The sequence below is a fragment of the Notamacropus eugenii genome, chromosome 1 (assembly GCF_028372415.1).
Source record: "Notamacropus eugenii isolate mMacEug1 chromosome 1, mMacEug1.pri_v2, whole genome shotgun sequence".
Taxonomy (NCBI): Eukaryota; Metazoa; Chordata; class Mammalia; order Diprotodontia; family Macropodidae; genus Notamacropus; species Notamacropus eugenii.
In genome coordinates, this window is record NC_092872.1 from 477,221,804 (window position 1) to 477,243,736 (window position 21,933).

General features: G+C 42.8%; 1 protein-coding gene across 3 annotated transcripts in view; it reads right to left on the minus strand.

Annotated features, from left to right (window-relative positions):
* The window catches only part of COL27A1 (collagen type XXVII alpha 1 chain), a 242,942-nt gene that overhangs the window by 139,108 nt on the left and 81,901 nt on the right, over positions 1–21,933 (minus strand). For all 3 annotated transcript variants that reach the window (XM_072632427.1, XM_072632426.1, XM_072632425.1), the window contains exons 11-12: positions 20,291–20,344; positions 19,152–19,196 (exon numbers count right to left, since the gene is read on the minus strand). In XM_072632427.1, the coding sequence (XP_072488528.1) occupies positions 19,152–19,196; positions 20,291–20,344 (99 nt within the window). The remainder of the gene's footprint in view (positions 1–19,151; positions 19,197–20,290; positions 20,345–21,933) is intronic.

Sequence of the window (21,933 nt, forward strand, 5' to 3'; positions counted from 1 at the left end):
ACTGCCCTTCAAGAAAGTGGAGCTATAAGAAAGGATGGCCCCAAGCCTCTGCTCATGGGTATCACATAAATCCCAATCGCTACCAATCACTGAGGAGAGCAGAGCATTCCAGCTTTTGCAAACATTAAACGCGCTGGACCATGCATTACACAGTGGGAAAGGAATCCAGCAGAAGTCCTTCAGACACAGGAAGAAAAGTAATTAGCAAATATGGAACCATCCAAAAAGGCACTAAATTGGACACTGACAAAGACCCAGCAATACCACTGCTAAGCATATACCCCCCAAGGAGTCAGAGACAGAAGGAAGGAGCCTACACATGCAAATACATTGCAGCACTTTTTGTAACAGCAAAGAACTAGAATGAAAGTAGGTATGCGCTGACTGGCCAATGCTTGAACAAAGGGTAGTATACAAGATATAATGGAATATTTGCCATTTGTTCTTGAGTTATTTTTCAGTTGTTTCTGGCTCTTGATGACCTCATTTGAGGTTTTCTAGGTAGTGAACCACTGAAGTAGTTTGCCACTTCCTTCTCTAGCTCATTTTACAGATGAGGCAACTGAAGCAAAGAGGGTTAAATGACTTGCCCAGGGTCATATAGCTGGTAAGTCTCTGAGGCCAGATTTGAACTCAGGAAAATAAGTCTTCCTGACCCCAGGCCCAGCGCTCCATCCACTGCACCACCTAGCTGCCCTATTATGGTGCCATAAAAAATAATATACATAAAGAATTCAGAGAATCTTGGGAAGATTTACGTGAACTGATGAAGAGGGAGAAAAGAAGAAACCAGAAAAACAATTTACATAGTAACCACATAATGCAAAGAAAAATAACTCTAGAAGACTTCAGAACTGTGATGAATGCTTCAACTAATTATAATAACAATTATATAACCAAGTCCCTTTCAGTTCAAATAATGAATCCCCTGAAGTGGTCATATGTATACAAATTTGCACTATTTGAAGTTATAATTATCTCAGATGTGGTCCCTGGTTCCAACCTAATAGAAATATGCAGGGCACATTTCCTAGCTGTAACAACAAGTTACGTTGTAATTACAATTTACAGCATTCACATGTTGCTTTAAGTGTTGCAATGCATTTTACAAATACTATCTCATTTTACCCTCACAGCAACCCTGGGAGGTAGGAGCTATTATTATCCCCATTTTGCAAATAAGGAAACTGAGAGAGACAGAGGAGAAGTGATATGCTAAAGATCACAACTATAATGTATTTGAGGCAGGATCTGTACTCAGGTCATCCTGACTCCAAATCTAGCACTTTATCTCTGTCAAGTGATGCTCCATATACCAGCAAAGAGGGGATGGATAGTAGGTGAGGAATGAGGTCTACATTTCCAGGTGTGGTCAATGTGTTAATTTGTTTTTCTTGACTCTGTTTACTTATTTGGGACAAGGGAGAGTTCCATTTTGGGAGGGCAGGTAGAGAGTCACTGTGAAGTGATAATGACTTTTTTAAAAACCATCAATGACTTTTTTTTTTATTATTATAGAAAGCATACCACCATTGATTCAACCCTGGCCTCAACTCATCCCATTTCAGGTTCTTTCCCTCTGCCTCACTTTATGTCCTAAGGAGGCAACAAGAGCCAGGGGTAAGAGTGGTAAGTTAAAGGACTTGGGTTCACATACAGGCGTTGCTACTTACCATGATGCTACTTACTTCCCTTTGCTAACCCTCAGTTTCCTCATTTGTAAAAAAAAGATGATTGGAATAGATGTCCTCTAAGTTTCTTTCCAGCTTCCAATTGATGATACTTTGAGCCCTGCATCCATATCATCTCCAAGTCCCATTCGATAGGGACTTGGCAACCTGAGTTCAAGTCATGGCTTGTGCCACTAGTTAGCTGTGAGCCCTTGTTTAATTGGTCACTTCTCAATGCCTCAGTTTCCTCATCTGAAAATAAAAGGCAGCATAGTATAATGGAAAGAGCATTGTCAATGGAGTCAGAAGACCTGGGTCTAAATCTGGTCTCTGACCTTTATACCTAACTTCCTCAGCTGTAAAATGGTGGGCTGGATTGGTTGGTCTCTAAAGTCCCTTCCAGTTAATTATTCAAAGTTGGTAGACAAGATAAGTTTTAGAGCCCCTATAAATTCAAGATTCTGGGTTCTCTCTGGTTCAGTTATGTGACTATCTCTTCCCAAGGCTAAGCCCAGCCCCAAAGTTGTTATGGAGGGAGAGAGAAAAGGCTATGGCATTATGTCCCAGAATCAGCTCTGGGAATTTGGAGGAATGAGAAAGGCCAGTCTCATTCAGTGTAGGTTCAGCCCTCTTCTCCTGACGTGGGGCTGGCAGGCACTGAAAGAACTATGAATGGGCTCATGGGGGAGGTGCAGCAGCGAGAACACTCTGGTGTTGGCACTTCTAGCAGGTCTCTTCCTCCTGCAGCAGCTCAGGTTACACCCCATTGGGTCCCCCCAGATATCAGAGACAGAATGAGCCTGTGAATAGTTCTCCCTGAGAATAGGTTGGACAGGGGTCAAAGCCATTACCCTGTGCTCTTCCTGGGACAGGCTCCTGCTGTGCTCAGGGAGATACTCCTCGGCCTGTCCGAGGGGATTTGGGACGCGCAAAGCAGAAAGGTAACAGGAGGAAAAAGGACCAACCCTCCACTAAAGGCTAGCAAGTGTGACCATTATCAATTCCACAGACTGAGTGCCCAAAGAGCAGTGTTGTCCTTCAGGTCCCAACTAAAATCACACCTTCTACAAGAAGGCTTTCCTAATCCCCCTTAATGCTAATACCTTCCTTTGGTTGATTATTTTCAATTTATCCTCAAATGCATATATTGTTTTTTTATCTAAGTATTTCCTATGATCTCCCTCATTTAACTGTGAGCTCCTCTTTTGCATTTACTTGTCTTCCCATTTATTTGTACTGCAGCACATAGTAGGTGCTTAATAAATTCTCATTGACTACCTGACTGTGGTCCTGTTTTGGAAATGCTATTTCCCATCTGACTTCCTTCTTCCCCTATAAAATTTCCTACTGTCTCTGGGGCAAAACACAAAGTCAATAAACATCAAAGTTCAATGAGACCTTAAAACATGGGATTTCAGAGCCAGAAAAAACCCTAGAGATCACCCAGTCCAATCCTTTAACACTATAGATGAGGAAACTAAGAACCAGAAGTGATGACTTGGCTTGAGTTGAGCTCATCTCCACATCACCCAGTTACCCAGAGATCCTTAAGAGGAAGTCACTTAACAGGAGATCATTCATTCATTCATTCATTAATCAAGCATTTATTAAATGCCTACTATGTGCCAGACACTGGGCTAGCTCTGTATATACGAAGACAAAAAAAACCACGGTGCTAGTCCTTTAGGCGCTCACATTCTCAGAAAAGTAGCAAGAACACAGATGAACAAATGCAGAACATATGCAAATTAAATACAATATAATAATGGAGGCATATGCATAGTTGGAGCAACGCCAGGACAAGGCTTCCTATTTTGCAGCCCTCATGGCACCAAGAGAATCCTTAGGATGCCAGGGGCCAAGGGACCAGCATGGTTCATGGGGCTGGGGTGAGCAAGGATGACTCGCAGGCATTTCAGGAGCCCCCAGCAAGACACACAGAACCAGGAGGAGGAAAGGTGGGGAAAGGGGGGAAAATAGAGTGAGACAAAGACTTTTCTACATGCTGAAACAATAAGAGCGGACTTCCTGAGCCATGGGGAAGCTCAGCACTTGATCCACATATGGTGAAAGGCCTTGCTTTTACAGTGGCTTGCTGTCATTAGGCAACAACAGCCTAGAAAATGAAAAATGATGACAATTCTCCCACCATTTCTGTGAAGCCTCCCCAGACTACTGCAGCCCATGATGAGCTCTCCTTTCTCTGAACTCCTGTTCTAGCCCAACTCCCTTACTTTACAGATGGGGAAATGAGGCCCAGAAAAGGGAGATTATTTGCTCAAAGTCAAAGAGTCAATTAATGTCACAGTCAGGAGTAGAACCCAGACCTCCTGACATTTAGTGTGCTTCTCTTTCCATTACGTCATGCTTGTTAAATTGAATTACTGAACTCCCTCCACCCCCACTATCTGGCCCAACACCCCGTATACACTAAAATCCAGGCATAAGGGCTCATGGTTCCTGCTTTCCTCTCCCAGGTCAGTTTCACATGTCAATGGAAAGAAGACTTAAGTCCTATATACATTATCAGTCAGGTCCTCCTTCCTCTCAAGGCCATGCCTCTCACTCATTGACTTTGTCAGAGATGCCCATTCCCTTCTTTTAGGCTAAAACTTTCCAGGCAGCCACAGTCAGGAAGATGCTAGGAGCTGGCCAACCCCCAAAACAGCGTAGGCCAGGGAACAAGCAAAACAGCCCTCAAGGGGTGGAGGGCAGCAAGGGGTTAAGGGATAATCCCATCTGCTTTCCAGAGTTCTACAAACAGAGGAGTTTGCGACTTCAGCAATTCTGAAGATGCTTATGGCCACTGGGCAGGGTTACACAACCTCCCTCAAGCAGGCAAGGGGAATCCTTTCGGTGGCTAGGCAAGCAGGCAGAGTTCCCAGGGCTCCAGGTCCCTGCTGATCCCTCCACATCCAGACAATGTGCTCTGTCCTGGACACATATTCCCTCAGTTACTCAACCCTTCCCTTTGGCCCATGCAATCCAACTAGGGGCCAGTGAGGAAAGTGATTAAAATTTGCAAATTCCAGAGTCTCTTTCAGGATACTAGAGGCCATAGGTTCTGGTCAAGAGGCTGGGGGAAGGAAGGGCACCCATTTCTCTTCTTCCTCCTCCCTGAAAAGAGAGGTATGCATGATCCTGTAGCATCTTGCAGACCGCCATTCAGGGGCTAGGAGCAGGGCTCTGAACTCTCATGTAATACATCTGGGCTGGCACGAGGCCCAGGGGCCGCTCTGGGGACAGCTACAGTTAGTCATGACCCAATTCCTGGCCCTAGCCTGATGCCAGGAAAAGTAACAGAATGTAGGTTCCTCTACCACCTTGGCCAGGACCCTGGACCAGTGCACACAGAAAGAGGGTAGCAACACCTTCCAGCAGAGGAGATAATATTAAAAAAAATGGAGGTCTCCCCAGACCCTGAAGATCAAAGACTCACCCAAGTGGTGAAGAACATTCTTGTTACTTTCCTAGCTCATAAAATCAAATGATATACCAAGTCCTAGCCCAGCTGACCTTCTCCAAAACTTCAGGCCTCAAGGCTCCGAGCGGAGCAGAGCTCAATTCTCCTCCATACCTTGGGGAAATCTAGAAAAGTGTGAGGATGCATATGTGTGTCTGTCTGTCTGTGAGTAGGCAATATCCATGCATGTGTAAAAGAACATCTGGATTTGTTTAAGGTCTTTTCTCGGCAGGAGTTAAGGAAGGAGCCTGGCACAGGCACTCCAGAGAATTCTAGCAGGTCTTATGCCAATCAGATCCCAATCCAGAAATAAGATTTTATTTTCCTGTTGGCTCAAGATAGGCCATTCAAAACTCCTAGGCCCTCTGGCCCCACCTGCAACAAGAGACCCTGGGCCAAAGCTGTGTACACCAGGTGAGTTGTTGTCCAAGGGTCCCCCAGCAGGGGTGGAGATCTTGCCTAAGCTCTGTCAGGTGGATACAGGGGTGTAAATGCCCTGCAAAGGAAAGGATCTGGATATTGCAGCTAATATTATTGGACATGGTTGTGACAAAGGAAGCTGGGCAAACTGCATGGATGAATGGGGGTAAGTTCAGAGACACAAGAGTTAAGAAGTTCATGCTCTACTCAGCATGACCCCTAGACTTCCTGGCAGTTAGGAAGTCTGACTACAGTCTGACTCTACAATTCACCTTCTCTGGGTCTGTCCCCAACCCTACTCCAAGCCTGCTATTCTCTCCTCATTAACAGAAATGCCTATGCAGCCCAGAAGAAGACATATGACCTTGACTGATGGTCCTCTGGCCCCTTTCCCAGCTTTGGCTGTGCGCATCTGGCCTGGGTGCCTTGAGCGACGGCGCCTGTGCGGTCATACCTTACTCAGACAGAAGCAGCTTCTGGGCTTGACACAGGCCGTCTGGCTGGCCCCACTCATAGTGGCCACAACTAGCAGTGGCTTCACAGCACACCAAGCCAGGCTAAGAGGTTTGACATGATTGGTCTACTTGGAGGCGACTGCCAGGATCTCAATGCTGCTTAGTGGTGGTGAGGGGACCTCATGCATGCACTGTAAACCCTCCCTAAGGCAGGCGAACATGGAGAGAGAGTCCATTCAGAGTAAGCAAAATATCTACATTTGCCGCAAGTTACATGAGGTGCAATTGTGCTTTTGTGGTTGCTAGTCTTTTTTTTAAAGGGAAATCAGTTTTACTACTTTTTAAAAAGCATCATATAGGAAACGGAACTGAGCAAATTAAAGTGTTGTGCTGAGTTCCTTCAGGTGTCCCCATAAATGAATAGATTAGGATAATATAGCTCTTCACTTTATCCCCTCAACTCTACTGCCATCTTTCTGGAACAAAACATTTAGGTGTCTGTACAGGCAACCATTAGAAATCTCAGGTGGGAGAGGTAGGCATGGCACAGTAGATTAAAAAGCTGGCCTCAAATCCCTTCTCTGAAACATCCTGGTTATATGATCCTGGGCAAGTCACACCTGCTTGGTGCTTTCTTAAGGCTCTTTCAGAGAAGGCGGTAACCTGCATGGGTAAAAGGAGTTCCCTCATGCAAGATTTCCCTGCATCAGTGAAATTGTAGCTCCAGTCCCCAATCCAATAGAGTGATGGATTATGTATGCTTGTTGTCCAAGGAACAGACTCACCAAATTTAGAGAGGCTTGGATTAGCCTCGAAGGGATGAACTTTTTAGCCACAGCAATTCTTAAAGACCTTTTACTAACTTCAAGAAGAAAGGGAGCAGACTTTGGAAGTCATGGATCACTGAACCACTGAAGGAAACAGCGTACAGTCATGGAAAAAGGAATTGAGTCTGAGCCAAAAGACCTGGATTCAAAGCACAGCTGTGCCATTTACTACTAATGTGACATCTGAGGCAATGTGTGGGTATCTTTCAGGACCTCAGTTTCTTCTCCTGAATAATAAAGAGCTTAGACTGAATGGGCTTTTATATTAAGCTCTTTATCTGTGACCTGTTGAAGTACTGTTGGTGGTGGAGGTGGTAGTGGTGGTGGTGGTGGTGGTTATTATTAATGGACAAGACCCAGAAAATCATATAATCAGAGAAAAATAGCATGAATTCAGAACAAGGAGTGACCTTCAGCATCATCTAGTCCCAGCTCTTTCATTTTGAAGAGGAAACTGAGGACGAGAATAACTAAATGGATGGCTTACTTAAGGTCATTCAGCTGGCTACCTTTTGAGTACTAGGTCACCTCTGAGGTTCCACATTCTATATCAAGCAGCCTGTCCCATGAATCTGGCTCTCACTGAGGATGCTTGTACATAGTTGCTTAGACTCTGACTTCCTGTCCTCATTTCTAATCTGACTGTGTCCTTCTGTCTGGTCACTCTGTGCTCCCTGATGGAAAATGCCTCCAACTCAGCCAAAATGAGGAACAAGGAATAGGGTTTTCCCTCTCTGGTCTGATGTTCTTCCATCAGAAGAATTTGTTTCCTCAGCCAAAAGAGTGAGTTCAGCTTCCTACCATCAGGCATTCAGCCATGAGTTTTCTTAATTTCCATCCCCATTCAGGTCTTGGGGAAACTGGGGTTACTCTTCAGCTAAACAATGACCAGGTGAGCCAGAAGAGAAGCTTCAAGAGGTACCCCTCACCCTTCACAGGTTCCCCACCTGTAGTATCATGTTTCACAAAACCTGAGGATAAGTCCTTTTTCCTTCTAGTCGAGCCAAAGGTGTGAGTAGAAGCCTCCAGGCAGCCTAGGACAGTGGAAAGGGCATGGGATTTGAAGTTGGAGGACCTGAGTTCAAATTCTCATTTTGCTGCTTACTGCCTGTGTGACTTTAGGCAAGACACCTAACCTCTCTGGGCCTCTACTTATTAAATTATAAAATGAGAGGGATGGGCTTGATGACTTCTAAGGTCCCTTCCAGCGATAAGTCCATGAGTTTATGAGCCCCCACCTCCAGGCCCACCAACCTTCAAACCTTTCCAGACCTGTGAAGGTCTATCCCACTTCCCTCTGGCAGGAGACCCCAAGAACTCCTCACAGAACTCTTGTACAGGGCCATAGAGCTCCCCTCCCAGAGAGTGGCAATGCCTTGGGAAAAGTCTTCCTTGGTAATCTCTTTCCCATCCATCTCCTCTTTTCTGGTGCCACTGCCACCACCCTAGACCAAATTCCTCATATTCATTCCTGGACTACTACCATAGCCTCCTACCAGAGGATCTCTGTTTCCCAGTCTCTTTCCCTCCTATCTAACTTACACATCACTGCCAGATTAATCATCTTGATGTCTATTTCTAACCATTTCACTCCCTTGCTCAAAATATCTAATGCTTCGTTCTCCACTATCTATAAGAAAAAGTCTTAGTCTGGCATTCAAGGCCTTTATTTCTCACTATCCTTCACTCACACTGAATTATCAGGTTTTTGTTTTTTTTTTAAAACATGTCCTGTTTAATGGTATGCTCTGGAATGCTGGAATGCTCTCCCCCTAAATCCTTGCCTACTGAAATCCTACCTGTCCTTCAATACCCAGATCAAATGCCCCCTCCTCTGTAGTGCCACCTCCCCTTCCCATTTCAGTTAGAAATAAGCTATTTTTCAGTTTCATAAAAAGCATCTATCTGAAACTAAAAGCAAGCATCATATGCGATGGGGATACACTAGGACCTCGTTCAAAAAATACAGAAGTGAAGCAAGGATGCCCACTCTTTCTACTACTATTTGACATTGTTCTGGAAATGCTAACAATAGGTAAAGAAGAGATAAAGTTATCCCTTATTTGCTGATGATATGATGGTTTACCTGGAAAACCCCTGACAATCCACAAAGATATTAATTAATACAATTACCAACTTCAGCAAGTTACAAGCTACAAAAGAAATCCTCAAAAGTCAATAGCGTTTTATATAACAAAACACAAGCAGCAGTGATAGAAAGGGAAATCCCCTCCTAAATAATTACAAAATGCATAAAATATCAAGGGATCAACCACCCAAAGCACACGAAAGACATGCAGATTCAGTTACAAAGCACTTCTTAAAGAAACAAAGAACAAACTAAATAGTTGGAGGAATATTCAGAGTTCCCAGCTCTATATCATATATATATATATGATATAATAAACATGTGATACAATAAACATGATAATACTACCAAAATTAATTTACGTTTTATGCTACATCAGTCAAACTACCAAGGAGATACTTTATAGAAACTGATAAAAAATATTTATTTAGAAAAATAAAAAAATCCAGATTATCAAGGGAAATGGTGAAGAGAAGTAAGAATGAAGGGGAAATAGCACTTTCAGACCTCCAACTCTAAAGCAGCAGGCATCAACACCATCTGGTATTAGTTAAAGAACAGACAGATCAATAGAACAGACTAGACAAGGGAAATTCAAAAGCAACAAAACTCAACAACCCATTGCTTGGTAAAGTGGAAAACAGAATGTACCTCAGAGCAAAACTCCATATTTCATAAAAACTGCTGGGAAAACTGGAAAGCTTTCTGACGGAAATTAGGCTTACACCAACACCTTACACTACATACCATATACATTCTGTATAGATACATGGTCTTAATATTAAAAATCATACTCTAAAAGAATTAAAAGAGAAATACATCATATACCTTTCACAGCTATGGAGAGGAGATGTATTCTTAACCAACCAAGAAATAGAGGCATTTGCAAGAGATAAAATAGATAACTGGTTACTTTAAACTGAACAGTTACTACGCAGACAGCACTGATACATCTAGGATTAAGAAGGGAAATGGTAAAATGGAGGGGTGGAAATCTTTGTATCAAATTTCTCTGACAAAGATTTGGTATCCAATATCCAAAGATAGAGGAACTATACACTCACACACTATAGTATGTAGATATGTATGTGTATGCATATGTATATTATGTATGTGTATGTATATATATGCCATTCTGCAGTATAGGCAAAAGATATGAACAAGCAGTTCTCAAGAAAAGAACTGCAAAGTATTCACAACCACAGGAAAAAATGCTCCAAATCACAAATAATAAGAAAAATGCAAACCAAAACAATGCTGAGATTTTATCTCACATCCTGCAAATCGGCAAAAATGACAACAACTTGCCCCAGTGAATGTTAGAAGGACTGTGGGGAGATAAACACACTGATACCTTGTTGGTGGAGCTACAAAGTGGCACAATCCATTTGGGAAAGCAATTTGAAATTATGCAAATAAGCTGACTAAAATGTCAGTTTGAATGAGAGACTCCATTACTGGGCTTAAATCCCAAGGAAGCCACTGAAAAGAAAAAGGTCCCACAATGCTCCAAAATTTTTAAAGCAGTATTTTTTTTGTGGTAGTTCAAAATTGGAAACCAAATATGTAGCCATGAGTTGAGGAATAATTAAACAAATTATGGTACATGAATTTAATGGAATATTACAGTGTTGTAAGAAATGATGATATAACAAATAGAGAGAAGTGTAGGAAAATCTATGTGAACTGATGCAGAGTAAACTAAGAATAGCTAAGAAAACAATACACACTGTGACTATAATAATATAAAAATGGAAATAAAAACAGCACATGAAAAATCAAAAGTAAATGTGACAAAATTATAAATATCAAGTAACATTTGAAGGAAGAGCTATAAGAAGATACTCCCAACCTACCCCTTCATGGAGGTGGGAGGTACACAGATATTATGCTTAGCACATACTTTCAGACTTTTTCAATTTATTGATCAGCTGTGCTGATTTTTTTCCTCTCTAAAAATATATCATTTTTCATATGGGATGTCTGTCTGGGAGGGGCAAGGAGAAGAATACATGGGATACTATGGGTGATATAAGAAACAGAAAATGTCAATAAAACTTACTTTAAAAAAAGAAATCAGATTCTGTATCTCTTTTTTAGCTTGTGTCACTCACATGGCATTTATCATGTTCTGTTTTATATTGTATTCATATGTTTATATACATATAATGATAGACTATAATGGAGGACAAAGATCATGTCTTATCTCTGCTTTTCCTACAATGGAACTATATACAGTAGGTACTTCTTAAATATTTGTAGGTTTCTTATCTTTGCCACTATATTGTAAGCTCCTTGAGGGAAGGGATCATGCCTTATTCATTCTACATCCTCTACATTGCTTAGCATAGGACTTTCACACAGAAGGTATTTAACAAAATTTGTTGAATAAAAAAAATGATTCAATCTACAAGCAATAAATATTTACCATTTGCTGACATTATGATCAGCTTAGTTCTCTAGACTGGAGGTTACGGCTGGATGTCATGAGTCAATCAATCAAATACCAATAAGATTTAATAAGAATCTACTGAAGGCCATACACTCTGCTGGATGCAGCAGATACAGAGCCCAAAACACAACTCCCTGTCCTTAAAGGGCTTACCTATCACTGAAACCTTCCACGTTTTTACAAAGGAACAAACAAGTTGCCACAACTCCCACAGCCCAAAAGAGAAAATTGACTCCAAGACCAGTATTTTATATTCATTAAGAAAACGTGACTTCAAAAAGAAGTCTTATTTCTAGAATTAGAGAATGTTTGAGCTGGAAGGAATAGAAGAACATGGACGGTCAGACACAGAACATCAGTGCAGGAAGAAACAGGAGAGCTAACATGGTAATATTTTACAAATGAGGAAAAGGAGGCCTATAGAAAGGAAAGGTGACTCAAAATCTAGATAGGAGAGGAGATGGGACTAAAAACCCAGATTTCCTGACTTGATGCCATAAATAACTGGATAAGTGTAGTTATTTTGCTTATTAGCCTGCACAAGCTGAAGCTATGGTGGAATATGTGAGTGCTTAGAGCAAACTCCTAGTTCCATGTCCACCAGGCTCCATGGTAAACTCTTCCCAGGAATCTCATTTTCCATGGCCTGAGACAATTTTGCTACCAAAAAACTAGAGCTAGCAAATGAGATTCCAGGTCAAGGGGACATTTGCTTGCTCAGTAGGATAAAGGGACATCAGGCCTCACAAAGTCCCCTGCTTCTTCCCATCTGCAAAGTTACAAAGACAGAGAAGTCTTTTCAGAATCTTGTCAGGCTCCCAAGCCAAGTTTGTTTTTGTTTTTATTTTTAAACCACAAACCTGGATCCCTCATTAAAAAACCATAACACATTTCTTTTTTTTTCCTTGTTCTTTTCTTTTTCTTTTTTTAACAGAAAAGACAATCATTTGGGAAGCCAGTTCTTCCCGTGGTGGCTTGACATGGTCTGAGGAAAGAAGAATTCAATTTTCCCCTTAGCTTTTAAAGAGGTCAGTGATAAGCCTTTTTAATCAGGGGACAGAGAGAAAACTTTTTAGCTCTTAGGCTGGAGTCACATAGCTTCCAGACAGTCACTTGGCCCTTCTCTCCAGGTGTCTGAGAAGCAAAGTCTACCTTTCGTGATGGGGTGTGATTTCAGAATACCTACCTGAAGATACCAAATATCTTTCCTACTAGCTTGAAATCCCTGTGAAATCCCTGTGCTCCTTTGGGTTAGGTACTATCTCCAAAAGGCTCTGCTAAAAAAATGTAGATACAACCTGTAATCCATGATTCCCTACTGCCACTTTGGTGCTGATTAATGGCATAGAAAGAGCAGCACCCTAATATGAAAGAAACCCAGGTCTGTTTCCAGCCCTATGACTTACTACCTGTGTGACCCTGAGAAAGTCTCTCAACCTTATAAGGCTGCAGTTATCTCTTCTTTTCTAATTCCTGGTCTGCCACTAACCACTGGATGACCTTGAAGTCAAGTTCATTCATTTCCTTATACTTCATTTGAGGAAACTATGCAAAATGAAGCAGAAGAGATGATCTTTGAAATTCTCTTTTAGCTATAATGTTCTATCATCTAGGATTCCTTCCAATTTTAATATTCTGCGTTCAAAGGTCCTTTCCAACTCTGACACTATATCCTAAGGCTCCACTAAGCTCTGACATTCTGCATTCTGTCTTCTATATTCTAAAGTTCTTTCCAGAGCTGACATTCTATGATTATGTGATTCAGATTCTGGAACTGTTCCATAGAGGGGGAAAGTGGGAAGTAATTGTTCGATCCTACCTCCTTACAAGTTCCTTGGCTCCCAGGGAATTATGACATGGCCTTAGTGGGAAGGATGATAAATCATACTCATGGTAAATGAAACTGTTTGATGTGAATGCCTCCTAAATAAAACAAATACCCCAAACCTAGAAAAGACTGATTAGTACAAGTATGCAGAAGGGTGGAGGTAGGAGGTTATTCATCAGTAAGAATGTTCCTGGAGAAAAGATTAATTGCCAACTTCAGAAGGGAACTAAATGAGTCCCAAACTCCTAGGCTAGTCCACTCATTCCTAAGTAACAAAAAATTCCAAAATTCAAACTTTAAGGAGAAAAATAATTTTCTCTTAAATGACAACCCTTTCTCCTTTATTCCCTACTGACTTCATAGTCTACCACAGGGGGATGGACTTAATGACCGTACAAGGCTCTCTTTCTGGCCTGCTGCAGTCTGAAGGACATGAATTTCACAGAGGATGCAAGAAGGCTGACAAAGTCATACCAGGGGCCATTCTGATCCCCTCATTTTGGAATCTACAGATATGAAATCATATGAAAAACATTAAATCATGTCAGAGGCAGACAAAATAGATTTGTTGGCTATTCAAGCTGATTTTTGGGGGAACAATAAAGTTTATTTTCACAGTCCTCAGTGGTGATTCATGGCCCTAGGCACTTTAGATAAGAGGGATCCCTATGCCAGATGCATCACAGGGATGCTGACAGTGGGGTGAGCGAGTGTCTAGCTTTCTGCAGCCAATTTGAACACCCCTCGTCCCCCATACATAATCGCTGGATTCTGTACACCTGGCAGCCATCCAATTGCTTCGAAGGCAAGAGTAGAGCTGGGTTCATGCTGACTTTCTGGTTAGCTCTATGCCAAGGACACCCAGATGGACTATTTTGGTCCCCAAACCCTCTTGCTCATTCACAAAGTCTTATCAGCCAGAATTATCTGGCTGGTTACTTAAACCCTTATAGGGCTAGCTGCAGCTCTCGATGAATTTTAAAAAAGAGGCTGGGAGCCCAGAGACAGAAAGAGATGAAGCAATGAAAGGTGCTAGGAAGACAATTCTTCTGTGCAGGTGCTCTAGTCCAGAACCCTCCAAATTTAATCCCATCCCATTCTCTCTACTCTTCAAAATAAGCTTGCTTCATTTCCTTTGACTCTTACTGCAAACAAATTATCATCACAGGATTGTAGGATTATTGATTTAGAGGGAGACCCTTAGAGACCAACTGAGTCCAACCCTTCATTTTATCGATGGGAACCGAGGGCATAGAAAGATGACTTGTCCAAGGTCACACAACATCAGTGGTGGGATGTGAACTCAGGTTCTCTGACTCCAAGGGTCATCCTCTCTCCACTCTATCAGTCTGCCTCTCCCAGAATCTCAGTTAGAAAGAGTCTTACCATATTGAGACATAGGACATCACAGCTGAAAGAGTCTTTAATAGGACTGGCAGGATATTGCAAGACCATCTAGTCCAACCTTCCCATCCTACAGATAAGAAAACTGTAGCCCAGGTAAAGAAAGTGATTCCAATAAACATTTTGCCCAAGGTTAAAGGGCTAGAACTAGATCCCTGTTCTCTGAACCCACAATCTAATGCTCTTCCCACTACAGCTGGCAGCCATTTCCAGCAATAAACATCCCCTTGCTGTATACTATGTTTAAGGCATTATACTAATTATCATCAATAGTATGGCTTTCTCCAGTCTCATGTCAGACTTGGAGATTTCTTCCCATTCTAAGGTGAAAGCAGAAACTTTAGTTCCCTTCTGAGTGGGAGAGTAGAGGATGGAGGGGTGCTGACTAGAATGGACCAAGGGATGGAGAGGGAAAAATCAACAGAACTGACCATCCCTAGAGCTGGGAAACTACTCCCTCTTATCCAGAAAGAGGAACTTACCCTCCCTGTGTCAACAGAATTGAAACATACAACATCCTATGTGGAAAAAGTTTTCCTTCTTCCCAGTTCCTTGGAATCCCAATGTCAGCACTTCTATGGGAGTCAGGCAGGCATAACTGTGGTCAAATGTGGAAAATGCAGGTCCATTCCAGTAACTGGAAGCCAGAGGCTTGTTCTCTGCCTACAGCAGAGCTGTGGTCAGTGCTGAAGAATGGGGAGAGCACCAGAGCCCTGCCAATAGCAATCAATCTCCCCCAGAGTCATAGACTCAGAGAATCTCAGAACTGAAAGAGATCTTGAAGACCACTTGGATCAATTATCTCATTTTACAGATGGAGAAACTGAAATCCAGCTCAACAGAGTGACTTGCCTGATGTCACATGATGAGTGAGCTGCACTTTTGGGGTGGCTGCTCTTGTCCTCTCAGTCCCAGGCTCTCTCTGGTGTCCCACTTTGCCTCTCCCTTACCAATGGGACTGAGGTCTTCCCAAGAGTCCTCCCTTTACTCAAACAAAATTCAAATCCAGCCCTTAGCACGGTATAAGAAATTGAGCAGACACTTCATAAGTGCTATTAAATGCAAATTTGTGGGCTAGGATGGGGTCGGGGTAAGAGTTGGGGTAACCAGAGAGCTAGAAAAATCATAGAATCCTATAGTATAGAAAGACATGGATATATATATTTAAATAAAAGTTTATTAATTGATCAACCAATTGATTTTCACCTGTTGATTATTTTCAGTTATTCTGTACATAGCTTGCATGGAGGGACAGGCTTTTGCCTTTCTTTATATCTCCAGTGCTTAGCTCTGTGCCTACCAGCCAATACTTATTGACTGGCTTACTAAGAACAGTTTTCTAGTTCAATGGTTTCAAAGTGGGTGAAAATTTCCCAAAGAGTATGCAAAATAACACACTTGGGGTTGTGGAGGAAATGGACAAAAACTGGGTTCTGTGAGTTTAGAAGAACTTTCTTCCTCTCTCTTCCAACATTTTAAAGTCAAAGTCCTGTATCTTGGAATCTATAAGAATATGAGAGTCAGAGTCCTTACATGGGAGGGAGACTGGACAAGACAGCTGGCCATCCAATTACAGAGGACCACCAGTTTGGAATGTTCCTGCTTTTGTGGGGAGGGGTGTTAAAGGTAGGGAAAAGGAAGGATGGATAAGGCTCTGAATGTTTTCACATTCCAGGGAGAGATCTCAGCAGCAAATGTAAATTATGGCTGGGAAAAAAATATCCCAAACAGTGATAAGAAAAAGAGAGGAACAGCTGGAATGCACTGAGAAGGCCATATCCTGAGTATGAGAATACATCCCTTCCTAAGAAACTTCAAGTACAGACAACATATCTAACTGAAGTTTCCTTGTTTATTGGAATCTGGTTAGTGATTTGCAGAATGTCAGGGCAGACAGGGACCTCAAAGATCATCTAGTCCATTTCACTGCTGAAGAAACTGAGACACTGAAGAGGTAAGTCACTGGCCCAAGGACATACAAGCACAGAGTCAGCAAAAAGAGGTTCTCCAGTAACCCAGACAGTCATGTAGGAGATGAGAAGCTTCTGTAAACACTAATATTCCCCTCCAAATCATTATTGGAAAGAAACGAGTTCACAGAACCACCGAGTGCCTAGATTTTAAGCAAATTCTTTGAAGGTAAGGATCACTTCCCATACCTCTTTGTACCTGAAGATCAGATCTGGGTTTTGATCCCAGTTTTACCGTTTAATACTTATGTGATATTAAGCAAGTCACTTCCTTTCTCTGGCCTCAATTTACCCATCTGGAAAATGAGGATATTGGGACATGGGTGGGGAACCTGTGGCCTCAAGGCCACACATGGCCCTCTGGGTCCTCAAGTGCAGCCCTTTGACTGAATCCAAATTTCACAAAACAAATCCTCTTAATAAAGGGATTTGTTCTGTAAAACTTGGACTCAGTGAAAGGCCTCACCCAAGGACTTAGAGGGCCACATGTAGCCTCGAGGTTGTAGGTTTCCCACCCCTGAAGTAGATGATCTCTTAAGCTCCTCCCAACTTAATTAGATAAATTCATTATAGTCTATAATTTTAAGAAGCATCTATTTCTATTGCCATCACCAAAAGCAGAACTATGAACATCCAATCCATGCTAAGTTTCCCAAAGCAGAAAAACCCCAACCTTCTCATTTGATCTAGCTGCTCAAGATTACAGAACCAAATTAAGAAGAAATGAATGAGCTTCTTCTTCTACCAGACTATGGCAGAAGCTTCAATGGTTCTCTGTTGCATCTAAGATAAAATACAAACTCCTTAATGTGGCATTTAAAGCCCTTTGTAGCTGGCTCTTGTCAACCCTGTCAGATGTTTCATTTTATTTCCCTTCATATACCCTATGTTCCAATCAAACTGGCCTATTTGCTATTCCCTGAACTCTACATTCCATTCCCCATTGACAAGACTTTTCACAGACCATCCTTCATGCCTGGAATGAATTCTCCCCTCCCTTTCCCTTCTTAAAAGCCCCAGCCAGTGGCTCACCATTGCCTCCAGCAGCAAATACAAAATGCTCCACTCAGTATTCAAAGCCCTTCCTACCTACCACCCTTCTGCCTTTCCAGTCTTCTTATACCTTATTCCCAACACATACTCATCAATTCAGCAACACTGGGCCCTGGCTGCTCCACAAACAAACAAAACAAAGCAAACATTCTATGTCTCAGCTCCAGGCACTTTCTCTGGCTATCTGGACCACTCTCCCTCTTCTGCTCTGACTACTGACCTCCAACTAAAATCCCACTTTTACAGGATGTCTGTCCTAACCCCTCTCAATTCCATGGCTTTCCCTCTTTTAATTATTCCCTCTTTTCCTGTACAGAGGTTGCTTTGTGCATATTTGTTTGCTTGTTGTCTCCCCCATTAGATTGGAAGCCCCTTGAGGGCAGGGACCTTCTGTTGCTTCTTTTTGTATGCCCAGCATTTCACACAGTGTTTGGTACATCATAGGCACTTGATAAATGTTGACTTGGGATCAATTAACTCCCTTTGGGGCTCAGCTCAGATACCATCCCACATGGAAAACCTTTTCGGAATCCCCCTTATCCCCTCTATCCTTTGTCTCGTACTTACTTTCTGCTTCCATATTTTAGCCCCCAATAGGTTACTGTTGTTGTGCTCATCCTTCATTTTCGAAGAGGACCATGACGTCAGAGAAATGACATGACTTTCACTTGACTCTCTTTTGAGTGAGGGAGGGCTGTGCCGGTCACCAGCCTCACTTCTCCTGCAGAGCCATATGAATCCAGTGACCAGATATTCATCAGGATGACTGGAGATGACCCAGGATGCACTGGGAGACCTTGGCCTATTCAGGTACTCACTTAAAGTGAGGTAATGCCCATTCAGTGAATAGACCCCAATAGAATAGAAACTCGAGAGCAGACTGCTTTTCACTTTTTGTCCTTGCATCCCTAAGTGCCTAGCCTAGTGTCTTGCACATAGCAGGTGATTAATGCTTATTGGCTTAGACTGAATCCCCAGCTCAGTGAGCTAGTGAGAGGTGCTTTCTGATAAGGTGTCCAAAGTAGTCACCCTACTAGCACATGTCTAGTCAAGTCTTTGCTTTTTCCTCCCCTTCCCAGGGAAGAGGACTGGCAATCTAGGGTAATATGACCAAGAAAAAGGCAATCACATGTAGAATTATAGAAGACATACAGTGAGCACGGTATATCAGGAAAAACATCTAGGCAAACAGGTAGAAAAAACACAGAATTAGGAAAAGAGAGGCACATGTGTACACACCTACACAGAGACAGCATTCCCTTCCCCATTTGTCCCCCCACCAACATATATACATACATACATACATACATACATACATACATACATACATACATACATACACACACACATAAACAGGCTGGGAAAAAAGCCAGAGTAGACCAGAAATCAAAACTCTCCAAAGAGAATAATGGGAAATACCCCCAAATGCTACCTTGCCAAGTCAGGCAAAAACAACTAGATCGTGGTATGGTTTGATTTCATTCAACAAAATCTGCATAATAGACAAGGAAAAACTTTACCGGCCTACCCATCTTGCCCCTCTTGCCGTGAACTCCAGGAGGTCCCTGTCAGGACAAAAAAAAAAACAAAATTAATGTCAGGATAGGAATCACTTAAAAGGAACGAGAGTTATCTGAAGCTCAAAGAATCCTGCCACGATGCTCTGACTTTCCCTCGAGGCCCAGGTTTCTGTGGTACCATACAAACAGGAACTAGGATGGTACCCAGCTGACTTTGTGTCCAGTGTGAGTTCCTGTGTGTCTGTTCCTAGTCAAAGGTAGGTTCAAAATAATCCTTTGGGGTTAGTTTGAGAAACTGAGGCAATGTAGCCGAGGTCACTAGTAATAGGAGAGAGCAATTCTAGTAGTGGATCTTGCTATTTGGGCAATTAACTTCATCCCTTTGGGCCTCAGTTTCTTATCATGTAAATTAAAAGACTTGAACTTGGTCTAAAAGATCATTTTCCAGCTCCGATAATTCTGGTTCCTGATATTCTATATTCTAAGGTCTCTTTCCTCTTGGTCCTTATATATACCTACCAGCCCACATACGTGAATCATAATAGACATTAGATAGAGACAGGTAGGTGGTGTAATGGATAGAACACTAAGCCTAGAGTCAAGATGGACCTGAGTTCAAATACAACCTCAGACACTTAACTAGCTGTATGAACCTGGGCAAATCACTATAACCCTGTCAGCCTCAGTTTCCCCAACCGTAACTGTAAAATGAGGACAATAATAATCCTACCTCCCAGGATTATTATGAGGATCAAATGAGAATACTTATAATATTTATAAAACCAGGTACACAGTAGGCACTGTATAAACGCTAGCTATTATTATTGTTAATAGTCTATGTCCGGAGGTCACTTCCAGTTCTAATATTCCTGGATGCTACTGTTCTAGTTCATTCCCTTGGCTGTGTCAGTTTCTCCAGATTTTGGTCCTGGTTGATAGGGAGCAGGTCCAAGTAGCCTCCACTGCCCTACCAACTCTTCATTAAGAACAACCCATGGAGGTCGAGTGCTGTCTCTCATCCTTTCCCTGTTCATCCCCAGCTCTGTTATGAGCTGCTTTACTTAATCCCCAGGGTTATCTGTGCCCTAGGCATTTAGGCTAAAGAGAAGGGACATTAGGATGCCCAGAAGGATACTCACCCTTTCTCCATCAAGTCCTGGCAGGCCAAAGAGCCCTGGGAGACCAATATACCCCTATGGACAGAGCAAACAAAAAATCAAATGGGTCATCCGCAGGAAGCAGACTTGTCTCCATCCCATCTTGGCTGCCTTCCTCCTCCTCCTCCTCCTCCTCCTGCTCCTCCAGCGTTGGTCCTGGGTGCTCCACGTTGACATAAACCTTGAGGCAAGTGTATATGCCCATGGACTGCATGGTGCTGGCTTCCACGATGTAGTCCAAGGGCACATACCCTCACACCAGGGATCGGGGGGCAGGTAGGGGAGGCTCCTTCTCCATGTGGGGGCAGGGTGGGAAGGGGCAGAAGGCTGTCGTGCCCTTGCTGGCTGCTCCTGGGACCTAAAGGAAAGGAAGCCTGCTTCGGGGTTAGATGAAAGGGGATGTGCTGGCGGTACTTCCAGGGATAGCTGATAAGCAGTTCCTTCTATAGCTGCCTCTCATTCTCCTTGACCTGCCTCCTCTTAAGAATGTCTACTGTGATACTTAGCACCTCTGGCTGTTTCCTGGGTGCCCTCTCCTTCCCACTTCCTTGGTTTCTCCTTCCCCTCCCCTCCTCCAATACAATTTTCCACCCAACCCCACCAACCATAACCCTCCCAGCCAAACTAACTCAGCATTTTTGAGTTTCTCCAGTTACCCTCTCCAAAAACATCCCTGTTGGGTCGCCTGTCTGGAATATCCTCCCACCTCTTCTTGCCCTTTCAGGTCCCTCTTCACCTTTTATGACCCAACTTAAATACCAATTCTTATAGGAAGCCTCCCCTGCCTACTCCAATCCACTATGATCTCTCCTTCCTACAGACTCATGGTCATTGTGCCACTCTTTGGCCATTTAATCCTACTGTGCCTTGTGCCATCCCTTGACTTGTTTTAAATTATTCCTTGCCATAGCATTATTGGCTATGTGGCATAATGGCATAATTCCATATGTGGCACAATGGAAAGAACACTGGAGTAGAAATCAGAGGATGTGGGTTGAAAATCCCAGCCGCATGACCTTGGGCAAGTCACTGAACCTCTATGAGCCTCAGTTTCACAATCTGTAGAATGAATGGGCCAGACTAAATGGTCTAAAAGGTCCCTTCCAACTCTATGTGGAGGCCTCCAACTACACTGGAAGCTTATTATGAAGGACAAGGATCATCTTTAATAACTCTGTATCCTCATAGAGCAAAGCCCATGGTTCTGCACCCAATGGAAGCATAGCACTTGTTTTTAAACGAAGTCATCCCCACTCAAGCCATTTCCCCCCTACTCCTATTTGTTCACAGTCCTGAGACACCTGCCACATGACCCTTTGCTGCTCTGACAAGACTTCTTCACCCTCCTCACACCTTCTTCTAGGTATCCTCGGCCTTCCTTCTCTAGAGATGCTTACAGAAAGTACATCCACTCTACGTCCCACCCCAACACACACACACACACACACACACACACACACACACACACACACACGATCCAGGTTCTTTCATTCAGACTGCCCCTTCTCTGTGCTGTTGGTTTGGTAGCATATGTATGTTCAACCATTTTTAAAATTTGTCCATCAGAAAGCCCCTGAGTGCCTACTTCACACCAGGTACGGTGCTAGGCTCCAGAGATGTAAGAC